Below are 25,024 nucleotides of genomic sequence, written 5' to 3'. Positions count from 1 at the left end.
AAACTAAGAACTCTGAGGAAAAAAACCTTTGCTATTCGATGGATTCAGTCTTTCAACGAATCTGAAGGAAGATAGACGTTTTTATCAAGAGACGGATTACACAACTTGGTATGGATGAAACCCACGGTCACAACATGTTGTATAGTGGAGTTCTAGTGTGAAGGTTTTTCTACAACTCTGCCTAATGGTTCGTTGTTAGAATTTAACTAATAACGGAGTTGTAGCGCTAGTTGCAGTAACTTAAACTAAATGATTGGAATTTTGTTATCATTTAGTCTAAGTGACTGCAACTAACGCTATAACTCCGTTATTAGTTGAATTATAACAACGAACCATTAGGAAGAGTTATAGAAAAAGCTTCACACTAGAAGTCCACTATACAACACATTTTCAAATTCAGCTTTTGGAATGAGTTATTGACAAATTACTAAATGATCGAACGCAAATTATTAAATGATCGATAACATCCTTGCATGTTTGAATTGAATTTTAATGCGGTTTCCACGTTGTGGGATATGTGGAACAAAAACTGGTCAACAAGCTCAAATTGAGGGTGACACACATTGCTCCGTATGTTAATATTGCCCATACTGCCCCTACAAAAAGGGCCTCCAAAAACCGTGGTTCGAATGACCCCTTCTGGCCACATCGCACAAAAAATCCGCTTGAAAGCAATCTTTCAGTTGACTAACACGTGTGGTTACTTAAAAGTATGTTTACAGTTTAAATTCCTATTCCTAGCCCTAACAGAAATTATTTAGATTCCATGTCAATTTCACGCTTTTCAATTTCACCCAATGGAAAAATGTGCAGCAAAAAAGAAAATAATGGAAACTCTTAATCGTTTGACATCCAAATGTTGTTAATTCTCATACGGATACGATAAATGCAGAAGTTTTCTTTCTTTTCAACCTCTAATTGCTCGGTTTCTCGGTTTGTCACATACTTTTTGTCCTGCTGTCACTCAACCCTCCCCTGCACACAAAAAAGGTGAGAAAAGGTTGCATTTTCTCGGTCGTCGTTTTAGAACATTCGTCTAGCACAGTCAAAAGTTTCTAGCTACGATGCGACACGTACCTACCAAGAAATGGCACAAAAACAGGAATAAACAAATTAATGGTTTCAATCTCCCCCATGGATGACAAACTTAGAGAACGTTCGGATAATTAATGATACCTTCCTGGGATAAACATTTCATTAACGTTAGCTCTTATATTAAAGAAAGATAAAGTCATCAATTCTTGACGAACCCAAACTTGGCCAGTTTGGCCACTCCAGATTCCCCCTGTTCGCCATCGTCACGCTTTCGTTTCTCGTTACCGGCCTGCGGCGTCAAGTAAGTGTTAAGTGTTCTGAACTGCTTCAAGGCGATTTTGATCAGTTCCTGTTCGCTTGCGGTCGGATATTCCTCTACCAGCTGGGTCTTGTTCCTTTCAAACCAAGCCGGAAATTTCTGTCCGTTCGAGGGGGTGCTGCTGGTAGGGGTGTTGGCTCCACTTTTCGGTAGATTTTCATTTGTCACGCCGTTATCAGCAGTACCGCTTTGCTGAACTGAGCCCGAGGAGTTGTCAAATGCGCTTGGGGAAGGGAACCCGATTGCATTGGAAGTGAGGTGGCGCAAAGGGTTCCGCGTTGCGGGACTATTTGCAGCGCTTTGACTTTTTTTGAAAGGATTTTTACGCGCAACTGGTATGGGTTCCTGCAGAGAAAAAAAAGCTGTCATTTCTAGATACGCTTAGATTAAACAAAACTTATCTTACAATTTTGGGGGCTTTATCTTTTTTCGTTACCGCTTCCAGATTGATGTGTTCCAGTTCGCTGACCATAGCCGCATTTTCTCGGATCATTTCCAACTCATGGCGTTCCTCCTCTTTTTCCTGATCATGCAATGAAAATAAAAAGAACAAAAAATTAACTCCTTCGAACCGGATTTGAACCAGTGACCTATGGATATCTGCACGTTTTGAAAATGCCCACTACAGTCCACCGCTCTACCAACTGAGCTATCGAAGGGTCGATGAAATTGGGATTCCAGTAACGGAGTTGCTATGGAAATGATACAACAAGAAGAGGAAGAAAACTGTGGAAGGGTTGGGTTGCCAGATAATCTAAAATTTATTACTCTGTTTTAACCCTCTCCCGCCCATGGTGTCTGTGGAGCACCATCGAATTTTGCACCTTCTAACCTTCATCGAATTGTTTCAACAACAAAAAGGAATATTTGACACATCTTTATGGTTCCATTAGACTGCAAATATAATAAATTTTGAGCACAAATAGTGAAACTATTGAAAACAATCAATTAACTATTGATTTACAATCAAAAACTTTTTTTTTCGTTTTCCACTAATTTTGGCTAGGCCAAATAACTTTTGTTCTAGCATTTTTCTCAAAGATGATTTCTTCCTATTGAAAACTTTGAAAAAAGTTCTGGTCGGGAAAGGGTTAAATATTAAATTAACATTTTACTCGATTCGAATAATTGCGTCTAAATTTTCAAAACTGTCTACATATTGGTAAAAAGAAACACTGGTGCATCGGATGTATCCATGAACACTGCACGTATAATTTTTGAGAGGTTTGTGTTTTGATGACTGTCACAGAAAACACATTCGCCGTTTTGCGATTTGGGCGTAGCTTATTTAGTGAACAAACATTGGAAGGCGAATTCCTGATAAAGAAAGCATTTTCCGATATGTATGTAACAATAAATTTTGGAGAAAATCGCTTGCATTCTACGGAATCTGTAAAACAATGTTTGTTTATAAAACAAGTTACGATCAAATTGCAAATCAAACCCGACGTTTATTTAATCCTTTTTTAAAGGACTCGAAATTTGTGAAGAAAAAAAAATCTAATGCCTACATAGATTTTTCGAATCGGATAGCTCTCCCACGCAAACCCATATGCTTAGCTTAGCTTAGCTTAGCTTAGACTGACTGTACATATCAATGGTTGCTACTCCGTGATTGATCAGAACTGGTGCAAATTGCACTACGATCCAAGTGAATAGTGGTTGGGATTTACCAACTATTCTCGAAGTGCACGTTTCAGCAGCTCGCAAATGTTGATCAATAACGGCGCCGGCCAAGTCCTTACAGTCAGTTGGGAATGGGAGGGATGTGAGTGTGTGGTAATTGTTGCTACAAGAAACCGAGAATACCTCTGCATCTCCACAATTACCACGGAAAGGAAGTTGGGTTAGTTGGGCGGGGTTAACAAAAACATAGATCAAAATTCACCATGGAAAGTGATGTGACCTATGAAACTTCTACACAGCAGTATTAGCATTTCCTTAATTTGTTCAATTGTTCATTCTTCGCGAGAATAAACAATCAATCGCTCAAAGTGAGCGATTGTTCATTTGAATTTCGGATTAGGCGCCCGCGTTATCATTTCATTAACGTAAGAAAAGTAAAAAAGAAATGGGATTAAAATTGAAAATAATTGATAGTGATCGGAAAGCTAATGTTATTCAGCAACCCTTATTTTATCTCTATTTGACGTTAAGAAAGAATGTAAGTTTACGTTCATTTTACATGTCGTTTATTTTGCATGTGTGCGCGCGTATGTGTGTCACTGACCAGTATACCGTAATCAGGATCTCACTGGTATTAATCCTGATGTGCCGGTTGGCACTCGTGTTGGGCTTGTGCGCTTTGAGCGGCACACGGTCGCTTCCCAGTCTACACAAAACCGCACATGGTGCAATACAAGATGCTAAATTGGAGACGATATACATACATGTTGTGTGGAAAAGTACCTCTATCGCCTGCACTTCAGCATCCTACACGACACCATATACGTTCATGTGTTGACTGGGTTTGATAGGGCCTGCTTATGGACACATGCAGCTTTTTGTAGAGGTTTAACAGAGCCCACTGTCAAACCCCACCACATCCTAGGCAGACCCCCTAACTCGCAGTGGCCATGGGGAGGGGTCGTCAAGCCCTTGGACATAGTCCCTGCTGCCCCTAATAGCTCTCCCACGCAAACCCATATGATATAGATAGTCTGAGTTATTTTTATGTGATTTAAGTTATGAATTCAATAACAATTGGAAAATATAGGTAATCAAATTCGTGCCTCTGTAGGTATTTTCAGTGATTATTATACGTAAAATTGTTGTTACCCAAATGGTCCTCTTCTCTAATCTTTTCGTTTTCAGAAATAAGCTTAGCTTTCCATATTTCCATACAAAACACATTAATGTGCATTAATCATTAATCAATTTCGAGCTCTATCTAAAGTAACGACGACATCCCCTGTTTTAAATAAAAGTGACTGACAAGCAAATGATTTGTTTGTGGTGGTCTGAGGATCAGAATTGTAAATAAAATCCTCTGCTGGTGACTTTTATTTGAAGGAGGGAAGAACTTTCTTGAGACATTTTCCAGGATAGAACTTGATTTATTTGGCAAGATAAGAGACTTCAAAAAAAAAATATCCTTCGAACCGGATTTGAACCAGTGACCTATGGATAACTGCTACAAGCGAAATCGACCAACTACAGTCCACCGCTCTACCAACTGAGCTATCGAAGGTTGACAAACTGAGGTTCTAAAAGCCTATTATAAGCTGCAGGTAGTAACATAATAATCATTATTAGTAAAATGAATTGCATACTACAGTGTTTACCAAACTACGGAGCTCACCGACCATGTTGTCAATCAGCAGCTTGTAACTTCATAATTATTCAAATACAAAAAAAAGTGTAAATACCTTGTAGATCTGTTTGAAATTTAGAAAATATCGAATTCAAAATATTCTAGGAAATATATTTTCATCAATGAATCTAAAAACAAAGTGATAAGAATCGGCATGAATCGACGACACGCTTCAATGTGAATTATTGTTTATACTAAAGGAACATGCATTGAAATAAATTTTGAATTTCACTGAGTTTAGCTGAGCAAATAAAAATTAACACTGAAGTCGCTTTTTACGAGAATAGATTTTATCATTTTCTCGGTTCTCGTGATGCAAAAAACAGGGGGACGCAACTAATAAACCCATCTTCTGCAAAGTTGATTGAGGTCCCAAAACTATATTTATAAAAACCATTGGTGTACTTACGGTGGGCTAAGGGGCTCTAAGCCCTGCTAGACAAATCCTAGCCTCCCTATAGGATTTTAAAAGTTAATTAGAAGTGATATCAGTTCTGAACAGAATAGAATATTGAAGTACTGAAAAAGTTTGAAGATAAAAGTGTTACCCCTTTATTCATACTATCATAACGGAATAAATAAAAATTATTTTTTTTCGTTTCTGAGATTTTTGTTTAATGCTAGCCAGGCATTATTACTGAAATTAGTTCGTTTGTGTAGTGCGGTGTAGAGATGCCATGAACATTTATCAGATGTCTATTTTCCATCAATATTCAGCACTAAATAGATTCCATTAACCTGAATTTTGGTACAGGAACTCCATAAGTTGTTACTTTTAAAAATTCATCTAAAAGTTTGTCAGTTTTTAATGATGTTTCGAATCAATTCGAGATTTCTATTCCAGTTGAAAGCCTTTGCTCTTATAGATAAAACAAGTAAATCCTTTGTTTCGTACCAGTATTCGTGAACTGTGTTCGAATGACTGTTCGAAAGATACTCTCGGGGTGGATTTTAACGTTCTTCTAGTACCAGTTCGACTTAATGTTAGTAAAGTGCAGCAATTTATGACAAACGAAATCAAAATAAATTTTGCAAATTGAATAATGTCCAGGTCCAGGGATTGAATCCTGAAGAGAATGAACCAGTCTCTCACTTATCATCTCTTTATATATATACGATATGCAGCATATCGCGAGAGACTTTTTTCGCAAGCTGTCATGATAGAGAACTGATTCAGGAGGCCCCATGACAAATTTCTTTTAGAAAGCTCCAAATGTGGGGAGCACTGGCTCCGATGATACATTTCAACATGTTATATACAGCTGTGCAGTAACCAACACGAAACGAGCGAAAACAAAGCGCGAATCACCATTTTTCTGTGGGTGCTGCCAATCCGATTCTGTTTTTTTTCGCACTTGTATACAAGTTTGATAAATTTGTTATCATGGCTTGTTATGCTTCGGATCAGTTTTGCCTCTCTTTTATCGTTGTTCGTTATCTATTGAGAGCGATTTCCGCAAACCCTGTCCAGGTCCAACACTCGAAAATGTTCATTCCCACCCAAGTAACATTTTTGGTTTTACATATATAAACGGTCTTGCAGGCAATGATATACTCTACAAAACTGCTTTGAAACCATTATAAAGCTTCAATTTTACTGGGAATTCATACAGTGGGCAATGATACGGCGCACCAATATGAACAATCGCATAACATGAAGTTACCGCTCCTGCGATTTTCGTGGCTTTATTTTATTATTTGAGGGGCGAATCAATATTTGATTGGTTATTTACATACTGATGGGCTTTTAAACTGATTCACTTATAAGAGCGGTTAAGAGGTGAGTTAGAAAGAATAAGTATATTTTCGGGACACCATTTGTAATGTGATGTCTTACGTCAACTTTTGTTACCTTTCCCAAAGGGCCCAGCTTTTTCAAAGGGTCCATAAATTTTAGTCCAACATTCGTTTGAAATAGTAAGTAGGGAGTAGTAAAGAGGCTGCACTCATAACAAAGAGACGCAGTGTCAAAATTGGAACGGCGCGCTTGTTGTCAAATCAGTTGTCCCAATCGAGCACAAGGTTCTTAAGAGTAAGGTGCCCGCCAGAGTAAACGCGACGTGCGATGCGACGCGACGTGCGATGCGACGCGACGCGACTCACGTAAAAGAATAACAATCATTATCAACAGGCTGTCAAATTGCACTGTCGCGTCGCGTCGCATCGCACGTCGCGTTTACTCTGGCTTCACCCTAAGAGTATTGCCCCACTTGAATAATGCAGGCACTTTAAGGAGTAGGTGCTGTGAATGGCAATATTATTGCAGGCGGCGGAATCAATTGCAGTCCTTTCCCAAGGCAACTTGTTAACATTTCGTGGATAAAGGGGAAAATAAGGGCTTGATTACATTTACATTTTGTGCGAACTTCTGGAAGAAGATTCTTTTTAATTACCATAGATAATTACCATAGACCACCGCATACGTGTCCTTGTTTATGGAACCACCCCAACCATTTTTACCCTTCATACCAGGAGTTAGATGAAATACAAACAATAAATATAAATCAGTGCTGCCCAATACACAGCGCGCGGGCCGATTGTGGCCCTTGGCTCAAATTTTTCTGGCCTCCGGCGTGTAAAAAAAAATACTTCAGAACCGGCCCGCAACTTTTATTGATTCAAATTATTGGTGGAAAGTGAATTATCGAAGCAACAAACTTTCTTCATTCGGGCAAACACGAAGTCGAAAATTGTAGTACGGGCCAGTTTTCCCTTCATTGAGTGTCGTGACTTCGCGTCCACCCATCAATGACACACTAGTGGTATTCGTACCATGGTTATTGACAAACTACTAAATGATCGAACGCAAATTACTAAATGATCGATAACATCCTTGATTTTTATGTAGTTAGACGTGTGAACATTCGTTTTGACACGTTGAAAAATTAACACGGTTTTTCGGCAAAAAAGAAATAAAATGATCTAATCAATTACTAAACAGAGAATTATTTGGAATCACAAAGCTTATGAATCTTTATAAAGAAAAATTGTTAAAAAAAACTTAATGAATCCAAAATTATGATCACATTTTTAAAATACGATATTTATTAATGAAAAATAACATTTTTAATTGAAACAAATTTAAATACATATAGAGTCCATTTGCCTTTTGTTTTTTCGAGACCCTGATCTCGGTTTCATTAAAAACAATAACTCATATATAACATGAATTTTACCGAACCTAAGTTTTCTAAGTTTCAAGTTTCGTAAAATGTGATCCAAAATCTTGAATTTGATGCAGAAATTGCTTTGGAAAACTCTGATTTTTTTTCAGAAATTTCAGCGGAAGTTGATTTTCTGTGGAAAACCTTTTGAAAATTTCTAGGATTTTTTTTTCAGAAATTGTGCAGAAAATACTTCAATCCTTATGAAATCTATCTCCAGGAGTTCAAATGAAAATTCCAACAGAAATCCGATGGTGAATGTCAGCACAACAACTTCCGGAAATTATTTCATACCATAAATTCAAGGCAGAATATTTTGTAGACATTCCTGCTGTCTTTCAGGAATTTCCACGGAAACTGCACGTCAATTACTATAAAAACTTCTCCGCGAATCCCTGAAAAAAATCTCCTTCAAATACAAGTGGATTATTTCATGAATTCCGGTATAAATCTTTTTGAGATTAGATATCAGATATTGTTTGGTGAATTCCTAAGAAAAACCTTCCGAAAATTATTTCCCAAATTCAAGGCGGAATTTCTACGGAATTTTACATAAAGATTTAATCGCTACAGAAATTACAGTGAAAGTTCCTATAAGAGAAACAAAGTTAGGAAGCTTTTTATAACGAAGGTGGATTTTTCTCTAGATACAGGCAACTTACCCAATTTAGGAAGTAGTGCGCTGGATTCGCATAAAGATGCGCTAAACAACGCATCAATTAGTTTGACAGATAAAACTTCCGAAGAAAGTTCGGTTCGGAAGTCCTGATGTCCGAATTCTAATGTGGTGCTACGCCGACAATATCATGCTGTGTGATTCGTCGTCGAGGGGTTAATCAATCAGAAACTAAGAAATATCTCGGAATTATGTCAAAATTGACGTGACAAAAAATGGATATTCAGAAACGATAAAAATGACAACAAGTGAAATTCTTACCCTTGAAATGCTTATTAAACGAGTGCTCAAGAGTATAATGCATTCAATAATGGCTTGGAAATATCCAAACAATTGGGTAGGCTTAGACTTCTCAACGACATTTTGCTAAGTATCGAAAACAAAACCCTATACGCTCCTTATTTATTAAACTTCCACCCAAAACTAAATCCGTTATGTAAATCCGCATCAAATCCGCGAGAATAGCAAAAACCGCGAAATCCTCGTAGTCGTAACAATCCTGCGCTTTATATACGGCGCTGCCTAAACGTATGCCCAAGCTTCGCTGAGTGGTCTGTCTGTGTGTCTCTCGATCCCGAAGTCCACGGTTCGAACCCACTCTGCCTTTCATAAGACGGCCTTGGAGCAATTTTTCAAACTTTATATATTTTGCTAACAGATTTACATTTGATTTGGTTGATGATAATGGTAGATACAAATGATTTTTATTTTGAACTTTTTTTTTACAAACGGTGGTGCGAAAATAGTGACTTTAGTGACCATTTCCCGAAAAATAGTGACTTTAGTGACTTTTGGATGCAAATAGTGACTTTTTAGTGACTAGGCTCAAAATAGTGACCAAGTCACTAAAAAGTGACTTGCTACCAGCCCTGGGTCAGGGAATCAATTTTTCTGGAATGCACTTGCGAAACAAGCGACAAAAGAGAACCAACGACAAAGCTTTGTTTTTGTCGGAGATATAATGACAAAGATCCGAAGATTTTTGTCAGCAACAAAAAAGAAGACAATATTGTTGCTAACTTTTCATCCCGTTATTTTGCATTATTTCTTCAACAAATTTCAGTTTTATGCTATCATAGTTTCTGCTTTTATGGAAATATTCGAGAATCGAACAATGATTACAAAACTATCAGAGCATGCAAGGCAAATGATTCTTGTCATATTGTGTTCAGGTTCTGATAAAGGTTTGTCGCTAGGTGCGTTTGTCAGTAACAAACTCTGTTGATGACAAAGAGTATAATGCTGTCCAATGAGCAGTTCAAAGTAGCTCGAAGTTGTACCCGTCCTGCTCGCTCTTTTCTGTCAACAAATGGGCATGAGCAGGACAGGAACAAACTTCGAGCTACTTCAAGCTCTCATTGGACAGCACTTATATTGTTAGGCTTTGCTCGAATATTAGTGCTGTCCAATGAGAGCTTGAAGTAGCTCTAAGTTTCTCCCTGTCCTGCTCATGCCCATTTGTTGACAAAAAAGAACGAGCAGGACGGGAACAACTTTGAGCTACTTCGAGCTGCTCATTTGACAGCACTATTGATTCCCTCCTTGAGACTTTTTTTTTTTTTTTTTTTTTCGGGAGTTGACCAGTTGTAGTTTTAATAGACTGGTATCTCGGCTGGGCTCTCCATGTGATACACAATACTAGCAGACGACTCAAGCTATGTTGCTCACTAGGTCACTGCGGCCTGGGTTTGTATTGTGATCATACCGATACATTATTCTTTCTATCTACAGTCTGTCAATTATAAACCGAACAAATAATGGAAGCTCAACATGTACATAGATGTTTTCTGAATAAGTAGTTAACATGTAAATTTAATTATTAGTTACTTGGAGCCGACATTCAATACCTAATAGTAGTCTATGTTGACAACGGGTGGTACTGTTGCCATTTCCAAGTAACAATTTCGAATAAAGATGTAATATCATTCTGGTAGGGTAGTTTCAAAATAGATTAATTTAAGTACTATTGTAATAAATGGACACATTGAAGAGCTTCCCTTATTTTAACACGATTGAGTATCGGATGTTTGTCAATACGTCGTCGAGTTAATTGTATCCTATCAGTCACAATAGTGTCATATGTTAAAGTTTCAGTAGTCTAATAGTGATCCTTATACAAAATTTCTGTCCAGTTGTTCCGTAATTGCTATTTTTTGGTCAAGTTCTATTCCCTTTTCTAATATTCAAACCTTTAGTATTTATTTAAATAATGATGTCTAAAATTCAGTTATTCAGATTCAGGGTATACTATATTCAATATAATAGTGGATGAACGCATCATATGGTCTATCCTCATTTCCGTAAATGGTCAAGTTATTAGTCTTGTAGCAATAATAGTGGTACTAGTTATTCTCTATCTTGTGAGTGCAATGGTCTCAATTAACTATTGTAAACAGAACTCTGTCTCTTGTCTTTCTGTCCACCGATGGTCATGTATTTATTTTCGTTTTTTATTATTTATTTGATATCTTTAAATTTCAGTCATTTATTTTACTATCGGTCATTTATTTTATTATAAGGTCAGCGAATTTGTCTTAATACGAGAAACACTAAGTCATGTCCCCTATATATCCGCTAATTTTTCTAACTAACCTAATAGAAGGAAGAGAGAAACAGTTTTTTTGCGTTGATCCATGCAGCTAGAGAGACTAAAATAAAAAGATTATCGAGAAGATATAATAGATACATTCACTATCTCCAATGCCAAATTAGTAAATCTACAAATTCTACTTTTCACTACTAAAATTCTACTTCAGCTATACGGGTACAAAATGAATTATTGTTAGCTACTACTACAAGTATAAATAGATGTATGCTATTTGGATAAGCGTTTGTTTCAGGGTCTTGTTAGTATTAGAGTTATGTTAGTTAGACCCTTCTGAGCCCTGCCGGCACCTCCAAATTTACCAATAGGCAGTTGTTGTTAGATCGTGCGACACTAACCATTAGTTAACTTGGAGGCATGGTACCTCAAGTGTTTGGTATAACTGTTGACCTTATTTAAGTAAGATGTGATAAAAGTTTCTCTACGGAGCTTATTTTCAAACCATTACCATTAAAATAACGATATTCTTGTGAAGGAGATATAAAAAATGGAAAAATATCTTAATTTTTTAATTTAGTGTTGAACTTAACCTTTGTTTGAAAAAAGCACTCTATTAAACAACAAAAATAAAAATAAAATAAAAATCTTTTTAAGACACTTGAAATATCAACGTCAAGTCCCTTATCCATGGACAGGGAGTGATTCCCTCCTTGAGACTTATTTTACATTTACCAGTAATGTATTATTGATATGATTATTTCTACTACTGCTGCACATCTTGATATTATTATGGCATAATTTATTGTTTATGCCAGCCCTTCCTTCATCCTTAAGCTGGTTTACGATCAAATACTGCTCATCAAAGCACTTCTCCTGTACAGCGTTACCATGTAACAAAATTAAGATATTAACAACGAATGCCCAGAGATCCTTAAGATGTGTCAAATAAAACATAATTGGATATACTGGACTACTGTCGACAAGTTTCCAGAGTTTCCAGACAAAACTTAAGTCGCTTTCGAGAAAATATCGATCAAGCGGAATCAGGAATCCACAAGCTGCAACGAAATGCTATTGAGCTTTTCCATGGACTCCTGGAGATATCATTGGTCTTAGAAACCTGCTGAAGCGTAGATAGCATGATGCTTTCCATCATCAGTAGCGAGAAGGGCTCTGGCTTACCATTATCATTATACAACTAACTAAGCCGGGCACCTCAAATAATTTTTTTTTTTCATGTTTTACACTAGAATAGTTATCCATGATTTAATGAAAAGAACAACAGTTACTGATTACTTTTTTCCCGATTTTTTGTATAATTTTGAGAAATTTCCGACTTTTTCCCGCATTTCCCGCATGGACTTTAAATTCCCGCATATTTCCCGCATTCCCGATTTCCCGACTCAATGGCCACCCTGTTTTACTTATGTATGCACAGATATAAAACTTATGTTTCTTTTCTAATAGTTGAAAATTATAAAATTCACATATAGTTGCTACGTTTGAGCGTTCCAAAATAAGGAACAATAGTGCGATCTGGTTAGATATTCAATCCTTGTATTTCCTGTCTAAATTTTATTTTCTATATTAATTAGGTAGTTCCTTTATTTAAGCACCTTAGTTAAGTTTTGAAAAGGGTCGATGGACATCTAAAAATCTGACCGAAGGCTACCTTCATGAAAAACAACGTTTCCAAAAAACCTATCATCGAAACGCTGCTTCTCCAACGAAAAGGACATAGAAATGTGCATGATGGCTTTTCCGGCGGCTGCGTGTGAAAAGAAGGTCGGTATGGACGGGGTCAGCTTTAGATAAAACTCTTTCCCGGTCCGAGCGATTTATCTTGCGGAAAACGGATGATAATAATATTATGTGAATACCGGCATATAAAGTTTAAAACCTCGAACATAAAGTTTATTTTTTTGATAAGACATAAAAGTTTTAAACCCAAACATATTTTTTTAAAGCTTTATGTGTTTTTTGAACGTTACAATAAGTTCAACACGGAACGCCCAAACATAATCTAATAATAATTATTATTATGTCTCGCGTACATATTACTTCTCAGGTATTACTTATTCAAAAGCACAATTTGCAAAAATCTATATGATTTCGAACATAAAGGATATACGGAATACGGAAAATATCCTCAGTGCATAGATGCTGATCAAATTTATGAGCATTGGCTATAATAATTTTCACTTATCTAAACACACGACGCACTCTACTTTACCGATATTGAAGCAATGAAAGAAGGGGAAATCGATGAAAGCGCAATCTATAAATAGCACATTCGCATCATTGCGGTTTATAGAGAAGAGAGAGAGAGAGTAATCTTGCACGCTAAAATTCATTAGCAAAATTTTGTTACATTCACACACAATCCTGGACCAACATAAATCACGTGTTGTATTGTCGATGCATCGCCATGAATGAATAATTGATTGACAATAATTCGAAGCAACGTACCACACAAAGGCAGAGCGGGCAGAGCTGAACGGCAGTGCATGTCACGAAAATGTTTACACAGCGTTTCGTTCATAGACTCCATCGTAGAAGCATTAATAAAGTTTAGCGTGCAACTGCAATAACCTTTTCTCAAAACCGAACCTACCTGCTCTTGAAATGTGGGCTGCAATGATGCCAGACTTTCCGCCACGTGGACTCGATTGATTTTTTTGGCGTACTTGCTGGCAAGCGGAATCAGTTGGCTAGACGCAATCGTTTCTATTAATTCCTTGGCCCGCTGGTCCATTTCAGCTCGGCAAGCCAGCTGAAATAAGACAGTTAAAATAGAAAATGTATTTAATTTTGCAAAAAATAAGCACATACCGCAAACAACTTGATGGCCGTTTCCTTCATCAATTTTTCTGCATCATCGTGCCTAAAGTAGATACTCTGCAGCAATTCATTCTCCAAGCCACCTTTCTCACTGTCCATCTCACAAACCGGCACCTGAAGTTTTGCATTCATCGGGATGGGTCGTGGGTTCGTTTGGGGATACTTCGCACCTCGACAGACGATAATGTGAGCTTCTCGTGTCGATTCGGACACTTTTACAATAAACAAACTATCCGACGCCCCAACTTTGTGATCTTCGGCGTCCAAGATCGGAAACCACAGATTGGATGCCGCATGGTAGAGACGCATAATTCCTTCTGAATCGTAGATGACCGGGGATCCCTTATCTGAATAACCGAGCCAGCGCAGCTTCGATTCAGCCGACAACGGAATCGGTATCTCGCGGCACCTCAGTTTGTAGTTTACACATGTGATCACCATCAGATTGAGATGTTGATCCTCACTTGCGGGGGAACGGTGGTAGGCTACAAGAAAGTGATCACCATAAGCCGCTAAAGAAACGAGTGGGCCTGGAATAGACAGCACTTCTCTTTGAGTGCCTCTGGAAGTAAAGACACGCAATAAACGGGCATCGGTTGCCACAACTACGATTTTATCGGAAGCTATAACCCCGATTATCTCTTCCGTTCCAGGCATAGTACAGCTCCATTCTCGATTTCCAAATGCTACGAAATTGATGCATACTAGTTTACTGCTTTTGCTCTCCGATCCAGCAGGGCAAGCCATAGCCAATACAGACTCGCTAAGACCGGCCATAGTATGATTAAGAAAGTTTTTCATGTGAATACCATGATGCTGCGATGAGTCGTGAAATTCCACTTCGATATAGTTTTCCCTATCGTCGGAATGAGCCCTCACAATTCCTACGTGATTGTACACCAAATAACGATGCTCCAGATGATCAGGCGTTGAACTGGATTGGAAATACTTCTGCATGAGAAAGGTCTTTAGTTTTGCACTCGCCACAGATTGAGCATCATCATCGTCATCTGCCTCACTGTGATGCGATTCAGTACCACCATGATCATCAGCACTCTGACCATCGTCCATAGCAGCGTACTGGCTCTTAATGTCGAGCACGGAGATAGTGTTTTCGTCATCTTTTGACTCTTCGTCAACTATTTTCTTCGCAGCCACGTCTGAAAATATGAAATTTTTCAGTATTTAGTTCACTTTAATTTTGTAAATATTGAAAAAAAAAGTTTGTTTCTTACGTTTTGTATAAATGTCGTGTATATCAACATCATCATCATCATCTTGATTAATTACTCCATCAGCTTCCTTCTCGGCCATTTCCATCAAATCATTATCGTCGTCTTCATCAGTATCAATGCAAATATCCGTCACACTCCCCATCTGTCCCTGATCATCGCAGATCAACAGCTCCCCGTTGTTGCTCGGATTCCACGTTATCATTGATATTGGATAAGAATCAACCGTTGCCTTCTGCCCATTGATTACTTTCCCTGTTTTGTAGTCCCACACCACAATTTCTCCCTCTGCATTTGCGGCAGCGTAATATTCCGCAAGCGGGGAAAAAACTCCACACGCTATGTCAGTAGTCACTTCCTCCGATTTCAACACTTTGTGTTGTTCCCAAGTATTTGTATTCAACACAACTATCTCACTGCCTTTGGGAAAAGCCAACAGACCACCATGCCTTGGATCGAAACTTGGAGTTGCTGTAATAGGAAATATGATGTTAATAAAAATCTGGAAAGAACATTTAGGTACATCATTTACCGAAAAAAGCGCATCCCTCGAAACTCTTTACTTTCCGCAAGCCATCCACTGTCTTCAACAACTTTTTGGTTGTTAAATCCCAAACTCGTAGCTTCCCATCCCCGCAACTTGCCGCAAGCAGATTTTTCGCACTCAAATCCATACTCAGCACCGGACCATTCTGTCCTCCCAGTTCAAATTCCTCCGCTTTTTCTCCTAATGACTTAACTTTGATCATCCCATCTTCGGAACCGGCTGCCAAAAATTGCCCATTACGTACCAAACTGGTAACAAAAGCCGTGAACCTAAACTCGATTCCGTCTTTCTCTATTTCCGGAAATTTATACGCCTGAACCAAGTTCAAATCGGAGCCAACAAGAATCCGGTCGTCGTACTGCAACACGGCCCACACATTCTCGGCCACGCAGCTCGAAGAGGCATCGTCATCGAACATACTCTCCCAGATCCGAAGCTCACCATCATTTCCGGCGGTGATAATCCGCTTGCCGTCACCTTGATAAATCGCACTGGTGAATCCAGCGATATGGGCGTATCGCATAGAAGAACGCTTGTACGGCATTTTGCGTCGGCTTTAAACGTGGAACTAAAATACACTCTGAACAACGTAATTATACAAAAATTACGGATGAAAATTAAAACATCACAAACTATACGAAACCTCTCCAACTCAACAACCACCAGGTCGCTTGGCGCGCCAAAATTGAAATATTTCAGAGTTGTATCAAAATAATAATGAAACGTGCCAAAATACATTTTTATGTTGCATTCAAATTCAACACGCTAAAAATCTGAGATCTAAAAATCAGCACTGAAATTCAAAATTATCCAAAATAAACACACTGACAAAAATCCAATCATATCCATTATGTGTGGCAAAAGATATTTTAGTTACTACACTCAAATAAATCCAGGAGGGTTTTCCATCAGAAATATCTTATAAGCTTAATATGTTGCTCAACACATAAGTTTTATATGCATCCCAATAGGTTCCACAAGATTGGTCATTCAAATTTATAAACGCTCATATAAATTATAACCATATCAGTTATTGTTAAAAGTATGTGCTTATGTCATGTTCGGTGCATATACTATGCATATAACCCCGATATAGATCATATTATGTAGTAAAAGCTATATGTCTTGCTATAGATAAAGATTGTCGCTTCGGTTTCCTTTGTTCTGCTGTCCGAAACATGTGTGGTACATGTCGTATCCCAAAGAAGTCCGCCGATGCGAGCGTTGCAAAAGTCGTATTCTGTTGTTATTAGTTTGCATCCGGTAAATTGATCTGCAATATTACTTTTCTTGTTACATTTTTCAAAAACTCTGTGAGATGCAAGCTAATTTATTTTATTAATATTATATGACTATTGAAAAAAAAGCATAATCCTGTCAAATCGTATGGATTTTCCTTCTTTGACATTTAGCTCCCCTATCCTCGCCAGCAAAAGATGTTCCGGACAGCGACGACAGCGACAATCTTTAACTAGTAACTAAAATATCTTTTTGTGTGGCACACATAAATTTTGACTATAGCATTTCCCACATAACAGCTATGTGAATTTGCATAGCATATATGTGGAAGCACACATAACCCTTATTAACTAATAACATTTATGTGGATTCTCCTATCCAGCTTTCCACGCTCGGTAATGGCGGCTTGTCGGTGTGTAAAAATCAATTGGTCACTGTACTGTTTGAAACTAGCTGGAGGAAAGCTCACTGGCGTTCCTGATGGGTGAGAGGAAGGGAAAAAAGGCCTTTTCGCCACTAAGTTTTCCTCCAGCTAGTGTCAAAAAGTACAGCGACCGTTTGATTTTTGCATACCGACAAACCGCCATTACCAAGCGTTGAAAGCTGGATAGCGGGTGGTTATTAACGCACACATAAAATTTATTTGTAAATTTCTTCAGATTTTTGCCATTAAAAATGTGTGGATTTTTATTAGTGCAGTGACTATGGCCTTTTAATTTATTTATTTATTTATTTATTTATTTATTTAAATAAATAAATAAATCATCTATTAACTGCGAGGTTTCTAAGCCAGGTTACCATTTTTGCATTCGTATATCATGAGGCTAGCACGATGATACTTTTATGCCCAGGGAAGTCGACACAATTTCCAATCCGAAAATTGCCTAGACCGGCACCGGGAATCGAACCCAGCCACCCTCAGCATGGTCTTGCTTTGTAGCCGCACGTCTTACCGCACGGCTAAGGAGGGCCCCTATCACTGTCACTTTCATAGATGAACTGTCAATTAACGATAAAATCAGCTGATTTTAAACGTCTCGTGAAAAGGCCTACACTGACAAAAATCCAATCATATCCATTATGTGTGGCACTCATAAATTTTGACTAAAGCATTTCCCACATAATTGCTATGTGAATTCGCATAGCATATATGTGGAAACACACATAACCCTTATTAACTAATAACCTTTATGTGGATTCTCCTATAGCGGGTGGTTATTAACGCACAAATAAAATTTATTTGTAAATTTCTTTAGATTTTTCCGAGCCGGTGACAAGCGTGGTGTCATCATCATCAATAGACATTGACTGCTGTCATCATTGAAACGCAGTATGAAAAAAAAAATATAGCCCGGGACATCCTGGCTACGATCTGGCGATGGGCTAAACAATAGGATGTCAATAGCCTGGATTTTTCCCAATAAAAATGTGTGGATTTTTATTAGTGTAGATCTGGGTGCTGCGGATAGAGCCGCTTTTCTGCTCTCAAGCGAGTAGAGGGATATTTTGAAATCAATCCCATAAGCAAAATTATTTTGCAGTTCCTTGGCTGTCAAACATTTCCTGCTCTTCGATTTTCTCTCTCCATGCTGCATGAGGGCGTACAAATGCGCGAGACTCTGCATGACTTTACGATGGTTTACATACATTCCTGCTCCAATCAGTTGTTGAATCTCGTGAAATTTCGTAACGAGTGCTTTTTAATTGCATTCTTACTAATTTTCCACTCGAAATATAATATAAACATATTTGTTGCAAAGAATATAAAACTCAAACTTAATTTGTTTTTATTTTTTCCCGAATAATAACAACCCAGGTAACCATTAAGCACTTTAATAAGCCTTTTATAAACCATAAAACAACATTTCAGTGCCTATAAGCTGTATATATGATTTTCAAGTGCTAATTAGCCGTATAAACTTCAAGCATTAAGAGAAGCCGTATATCGGTATATAACGCTTTGATATAAGCTTTGTGGACTCAAGCCGAATAAGGGAATTATTATTACCAATTTAGAGCTACTATCTATGACGTTTTGGTAGAAACAATAACAATCACATCTAGAATTTTATAACCTGTCTCTTTTACTCGCATTAGAAACATTTTTTTTTGTAAATTCTTGTACACTGGATTCTGTTTTTACACGATTTACATTTTTTTAATTTTGCACTCATCCTGAATGTTAAACGCATATTAATTATCATGTGATTTTTCTTCGATTTATTCTGGATTTTTTGAAACATGTTGCGAAGATTTTGGTGGTAAGTTGAAGTCACACGGTCAAAAATACGAGCGAAAAAAAATCGTGTAAAAACAAAATCCTGTGTATTGTATTTGTATTGTATTGTATTCTCAATTCCCTGGAGGTACATTATTCACAAGGAACGGTTGTATTACTGTTCAAGTACGAAATTTGTTTGTGAAAAAATGAATTTTGATACGGTTAACATTCTTAACAACCCATTATTCGTATGGTCGAGTTTCAAAAAACGGTTAGTACTATGGTCAAAACTTTATTCAGTTATAGTTACCTTAAGGTCCTGGTCACCATTCTGATTATGGTTTTGAAAGGAATATATACCGTAGTCTTTGATGTTCTGCTATGGTTTAGAATTATGCGGGAATTCCTCTATATTTTTCGAAATTTTTTATACATACCTATATTCCTAATATGTCTCTTTCTTGAAAATACCACCAGCAAACATTTTCTGCCATTCCGATCCGATTGGATATTCATACATTGACACAGATTCTGGTTTCAGCTCTGTGGAGTACCCAGGTGCAGTAGGTGCTAAGTAGCATGCATTGTCGTTGATTACCGCAGGATATATGAACTGTTCATGTTGCTGATCGACAAACTCCACCATTCGTTCTTGTTTGGTGCATGATACCGATGTATAGTCCCACATTTGTAAGTGCTGTACCATCTCACACAGTCCAACGCCACCGGCATGGGGGCAAACTTTAACTGCGAATATACATTTAAGCGTTTCATCACATCTTTGTGGAATCTGAGATATCAAGATTTATATTACCGTTAAACTTTTTAGCCATCAGATAAACCGCTAAAATTTCATTCACCCCACCAATCCTGGCTGAATCAATCTGACAAAATTCCAACGCGTTTGCCTGTAAAAACTGCTTGAACAAAACTCGATTGGCGCACATTTCACCAGTAGCGACACCTATATTATATTCCCTTCAAAAACAGGTTATTCAAAAAATATGTCAAAATATTTGAACTTGAATGCGTACCTCATAGCTTCAGCTATTATTTTGTGACCTAAAACATCATCTGGCGATGTTGGCTCCTCAATCCACAATAGTTGAAATTCCTTCAAGTTTTTCATCCAATCAATGGCAGTGCTCACATCCCAGATTTGGTTTGCGTCAACCATCTGCGAGGAGAACAAAATGAAAAGTAATATTATAAAAGAATAAATGTTCACACTACTCTACCAGTTTGTTGTCCCATCCTATTTCTTCTCTAACCAATTTGCACCGTTTGATGTCATTCTCGAGATTTTGACCGACTTTGATTTTGAACGCTGTGAATCCCGCCTGAAGATACTTCTGGCACAATGTCCGAATCTGCTCATCGCTGTACCCCAACCATCCTGTTCAAATTAAAATGATAGCGCCATTTGCAGAGCATAACATGAAAATAAACTTACCAACTTGGGTTGTGTAAGCGGGATAGCCATTCTTTACCAGATCTTCGATATTTTGTTTACGCAAAGGATTAGATTTTTGCAACATATCAACCGCCTCGGCTGGAGTTAGGGCATCCGTGATGTAGCGGAAATCGATCGTGGAAACCAGCTCCTATCCATGGTGAAATGTGAGAATGAAATATGAAAGATGATATGAATTTTCTCCTTTAGATGTAGTGATGTAGAGAAAAAGGATGTGTGAACATTAACATCGAAGGTTGAGAGCTACTTAGAGTAGAAACATATCCATTCTGTGTGGTCCTTCACTCCACATCGTATTAAATATGTATACTAAACCACTTAAGGCCGTTTTCTTCACCTCCGCTTAACTCTTAAGCGGTGCTTACCCATACGTTTAAACTTGGTTTAAGCACTAAGCGGAAGTGAAGAAATTGGCCCTTAAGCGTATGGGTAAGCACCGCTTAAGAATTAGGTGGTGGTGAAGAAATTGGCACTAAGGGCTGATTTCTTCACCCTCACTTAACTCTTAAGCGGTGCTTACCCATACGCTTAAACCTGGCTTAACACCTAAGCGGAGGTGAAGAAATTGGTCCTAACTGTTTTAAAAATCGATGTTCGTTCAAAATCGGGCAAATGTTAGGCCAATCTTAAAAACCAGCGCTTTTTCGTTTTGTTTTAAATTTTAAAAAAATACTTAGAGGCGACAAAAAATATGCAAAAAATTCTCTGGGAAAGTTGACCTTAAATAAAATAAAGATTTGATTGAGCGAATAAAAAAAATGACGGGAAAGATCAGTAGGCCTTTTCATGTGGCACTGCCGAGACTGAACTTGTCTACACTCGCTAAACAGGCCGCGCAAACTCGAAAATGTCATTTTCATAGAAGAACTGTCAATTTACAATGAAATCAGCTGACTTTAAACCTCTCGTTAAAGGTAGCCTCACACCTCGGGAATTTTGTTCGCGGAATTTTTCCCCATGCATTTTTACATATGCGATGTTTTCGGGATTTGGGCACGGAAAATCAAAATTCCGGCCCCATTTAAAATACACGGGGGCAAAAATCCGGCGGAAAAATTTTCCCGAGGTGTAAGGCAGCCTTAGGCTGTGAACCATTCCATCGATTCGTTTAAGTTTTAGTTAAAATTTGACAGTTCGATGGTTATTTCGCCGTGGTTAAAAATAACCCTGCTCCGGAGCATGGTTAGACTTGACAGTTCAATAGTTAAACTTTGTTCGCGAGAAAATTGGCGCCAAATCCATTTCGTTCCGAATAACTATTAATCTGTCAAAACTCAAATGGGTCGGCTTCGAAGTAAAATTTTAACCACGATGGGAAAATAACCATCGAAGTGTCAAATTTTAACTAAAAGTTAAACGAATCGGTGGAATGGTTCACAGCCTTAAAGGCTACCTTACACCTCGGGAAAATTTTCCGCCGGATTTTGGTCCCCGTGCATTTTAAATGGGGACGGGATTTTGATCTTTCGTGCCCAAATCCCGAAAACATCGCATATGCAAAAATGCATGGGGAAAAAATCCGCGGAACAAATTCCCGAGGTGTGAGGCTACCTTAAAGGTAGCCTCACACCTCGGGAATTTGGTTCGCGGATTTTTTCCCCATGCATTTTTGCATATGCGATGTTTTCGGAATTTGGACACGGAAAATCAAAATCCCGGCCCCATTTAAAATACACGGGGCTCAAAATCCGCTGGAAAATTTTCCCGATGTGTGAGGCAGCCTTAAAAGGCATCCCTAATAAAAATCCCAAAAGAATTACAATAGAAATTTTTGTAACAGTACGATGAAATTAATAGTAATAACAGTAAACTCTATTGTGGGCCACAATTTTTGGCTCACAATAGAAAAACACTAAGAGCAAGATTACCGGTGGTGAGTTTAAGCCGTTTGGCAGCGCAGTATCATTACTTGACACTTTACCGGTCGCTACTAAACGCGTTGCTATAACAGTAGCGCGACTGACAGGTGACTAAATTTGGTAGCGCAATAAGAGCGCTACTAATTGATGAACTGTCAACTGTCAAACTTCACCGGTACGGAATACAGCAACCAAATTGAGAGCCGAAAATGATGAATGATACGGAAACGAGTGACGAAACTAAAATGAAAGCGCTGCGCGGGTAATTAAAATGCTCGCGACCGATAATGATGCTCTAAAGATTATTTTTTCCCCCATAAAGCCTATTGTAAATCTCAGTTTTACGAAACAAAATAGGGGTTGTTATTGCCTGATTTTCTCAAAATTTAACGCGGCGAACCCTTCATGAAAGGTACCGCCGCGCTTTCTGCACCACGTTTCTCGATTCTTAAGCTCCAAACGCAATACAACGGAACGGCGACGGATACGGAAAATTTGACAGTTAGCACATATATTTTCTGTCAAATTTGCCGTTTCCGTCGCCGTTCCGTTATATTGCGTTCGGGGCTTTATGGGTGAATCATTGCGGTGTATCGTTTGGCGCGGTCGTATTGTCTGATTTTGTCAAAATTTCACGCGGCGAACCCTTCAGGAAAGGTACCACCGCGCTTTCTGCACCCCGTTTACTTGATTCTTATGGGTGAATAGCATTGCGGTGTATCGTTTGGCGCGGCCGTACCTTTCGACAAGTACCCATTTGGGAACATTACAAACGCCGCGCAGTGTATCACATCTAGAGAATCTGGCAATATACCTTTCGACAGTCATTCGCCGCGTGAAGTTTTGTGCAAGTACCCATTTGGGAACATTGCAAACGCCGCGCAGTGTATCATATCCAGAAAATCTGACAATATGTATCTTTGCAATAAAAAAAAACGATTTTTTCTCGAACAAATTTTTGCCGCTACAATTGAATTTATTGTTATTCTATTGCCAACATTGGCAATAGGCCTTCTCATGTGACACTGCCGGGACTGCACTTGTTTAAACCCGCTGAGCAAACCGTTCAAATCCGACGCTGTCACTTTCATAGAAGAACTGTCAATTGACGGTAAAATCAGCTGTTTTCAAACGTCTCGTGAAAAGGCCTATATACTTTATTGTACGTCTATTGGAACAACAATATGACACTTCAATTGGTGATAGAAAAACAATAGAATTTAATGCTCATCAATAAAATGTATCGTACATATTTTTTGTATGATGTTTTATTGCAAGTCTATTGTATTTTTTATCCGGGATATTGCTTTTCTCACCGAAGAATAGACTACCGTGCAAATTTGTCGAAGTATTAAAACAAATGCTCTCACGTCCAATTGTATGGAAATTAGCGAAAGCACAATCCAAAACATCATTCTTGCACCTTATTTCACACCCCAACACAAGCTCTTCCTTGTAGTGGAGACGTCATCCATATGGAAAAACTAGTGGGAACATATTTTGGTGGGACAAATGGGAGTCGAACACGGCGCAAAATTCGCAATATTTATTATGCGCGACGTGCACTCAGAATAATCTGCACGTAATAAATATGTGTACACTAATAGATTGTGATCAGTTAAAGGCCACCTTACACCTCGGGAAAATTTTCCTCCGGATTTTGGTCCCCGTGCATTTTAAATGGGGCCGGGATTTTGATTTTCCGTGCCCAAATCCCGAAAACATCGCACTCCAAATAATCTAAACGTTTTTTCCACCTGAATTTTCAGGTACATTTTACGTGCACACGTAGCTGCAAATGCTTCAGAAAATTCAGGTGAAACTTACGTGTCCGGTGAATTCTATCCAAAACTCAGGTAGAACTTACCTGTTTTTCACGTAGAATGAGAATTCTATCAAAAAATCAGGTAAAAGTTACGTGAATTTCAGGTGGAAAAAAATCTACGTACTTTTTCAGGTGGAAACAACGTGCAGATTTTTTTGGGTGCGCATATGCAAAAATGCATGGGGAAAAAATCCGCGGACCAAATTCCGGAGGTGTGAGGCTGCCTTAAGGTAGCCTCACACCTCGGGAATTTGATCCGCGGATTTTTCCCCATGTATTTTTGCATATGCGATGTTTTCGGGATTTGGGCACGGAAAATAAAAATCCCGGCCCCATTTAAAATGCACGGGGACCAAAATCCGGAGGAAAATTTTCCCGAGGTGTAAGGTGGCCTTTAACCACGCATTTGTGATGCATTTGTTCGACTAATAAAAATCGTTTTACGCTAATGAAAAATATGTGCAGATGCTAATGATATGTATTACACTTATTTGTTATAAGTGCCTCCTGGGATAGTAAATGGTTATGTGCGCACACTTAAATCTTAAAATTATATTTTATGGATTTTTGCCAATAAATATGTGCGGATTATCCTCAGTGTGCAGACAAAAACGATTCATTTCTATTCGGGTAAGTTTATTATTTTTTTTACCCAAATTATTTAACCGTGTAGAGTGCAACATCACTGGAAATATTTCGTTTCGTTTCCGAGTGCTCCTCGGTAGTGTTTTGAC

The 25,024-nt window shown here is 38.2% G+C and overlaps 2 protein-coding genes and 2 non-coding genes across 6 annotated transcripts in view; all 4 read right to left on the bottom strand.

Moving 5' to 3' along the window:
* Window positions 1–1,188: 1,188 nt before the first annotated feature.
* LOC134218546 (WD repeat and HMG-box DNA-binding protein 1) lies at window positions 1,189–17,872 on the bottom strand. The gene is made up of 6 exons (XM_062697678.1): window positions 15,658–17,872; window positions 15,129–15,596; window positions 13,885–15,053; window positions 13,667–13,825; window positions 1,761–1,877; window positions 1,189–1,699 (listed from the first exon to the last, which is right to left on the bottom strand). Exons 1-6 carry the CDS (start codon window positions 16,214–16,216, stop codon window positions 1,235–1,237), a joined length of 2,937 nt encoding a protein of 978 aa, XP_062553662.1. The 5' UTR covers window positions 16,217–17,872; the 3' UTR covers window positions 1,189–1,234.
* Window positions 1,917–2,013, bottom strand: Trnay-gua (transfer RNA tyrosine (anticodon GUA)). Its single transcript has 2 exons — window positions 1,977–2,013; window positions 1,917–1,952 (listed from the first exon to the last, which is right to left on the bottom strand). It is a non-coding gene; the product is annotated as a tRNA-Tyr (tRNA).
* On the bottom strand, window positions 4,447–4,544 carry Trnay-gua (transfer RNA tyrosine (anticodon GUA)). Its single transcript has 2 exons — window positions 4,508–4,544; window positions 4,447–4,482 (listed from the first exon to the last, which is right to left on the bottom strand). It is a non-coding gene; the product is annotated as a tRNA-Tyr (tRNA).
* Window positions 17,873–18,972: 1,100 nt separating the features above from the next.
* The window catches only part of LOC134218547 (mitochondrial enolase superfamily member 1-like), a 44,247-nt gene continuing 38,195 nt past the window's right edge, over window positions 18,973–25,024 (bottom strand). Inside the window, exons 6-11 of one of the 3 annotated variants that reach the window (XM_062697680.1) lie at window positions 20,586–20,736; window positions 20,371–20,528; window positions 20,167–20,309; window positions 19,947–20,110; window positions 19,570–19,879; window positions 18,973–19,511 (exon numbers count right to left, since the gene is read on the bottom strand). In XM_062697680.1, the coding sequence (XP_062553664.1) occupies window positions 19,578–19,879; window positions 19,947–20,110; window positions 20,167–20,309; window positions 20,371–20,528; window positions 20,586–20,736 (918 nt within the window). In that variant the 3' untranslated portion in view covers window positions 18,973–19,511; window positions 19,570–19,577. Of the gene's footprint in view, window positions 19,880–19,946; window positions 20,111–20,166; window positions 20,310–20,370; window positions 20,529–20,585; window positions 20,737–25,024 lie in introns of all 3 variants that reach the window. The other 2 variants (XM_062697681.1, XM_062697679.1) reach the window with 2 other exon arrangements.

This window comes from Armigeres subalbatus, chromosome 2 (genome assembly GCF_024139115.2).
Source record: "Armigeres subalbatus isolate Guangzhou_Male chromosome 2, GZ_Asu_2, whole genome shotgun sequence".
Lineage (NCBI taxonomy): Eukaryota > Metazoa > Arthropoda > Insecta > Diptera > Culicidae > Armigeres > Armigeres subalbatus.
Note: the sequence above shows the minus strand (reverse complement) of the source record. Positions and strands in the feature narration are given on the sequence as shown.

Bases quoted from the DNA above. Each gene is read 5' to 3' on its own strand.
- LOC134218546 (XM_062697678.1), bottom strand. From the start codon at position 16,216: ATGCCGTACAAGCGTTCTTCTATGCGATACGCCCATATCGCTGGATTC. The intron at 13,826-13,884 runs GTATGTGCTTAT...GTCTTATTTCAG, and splicing joins CGGCCATCAAGTTGTTTGCG to CTGGCTTGCCGAGCTGAAAT. The intron at 1,878-13,666 runs GTAGGTTCGGTT...TTGCATGATCAG, and splicing joins AGCCCACATTTCAAGAGCAG to GAAAAAGAGGAGGAACGCCA.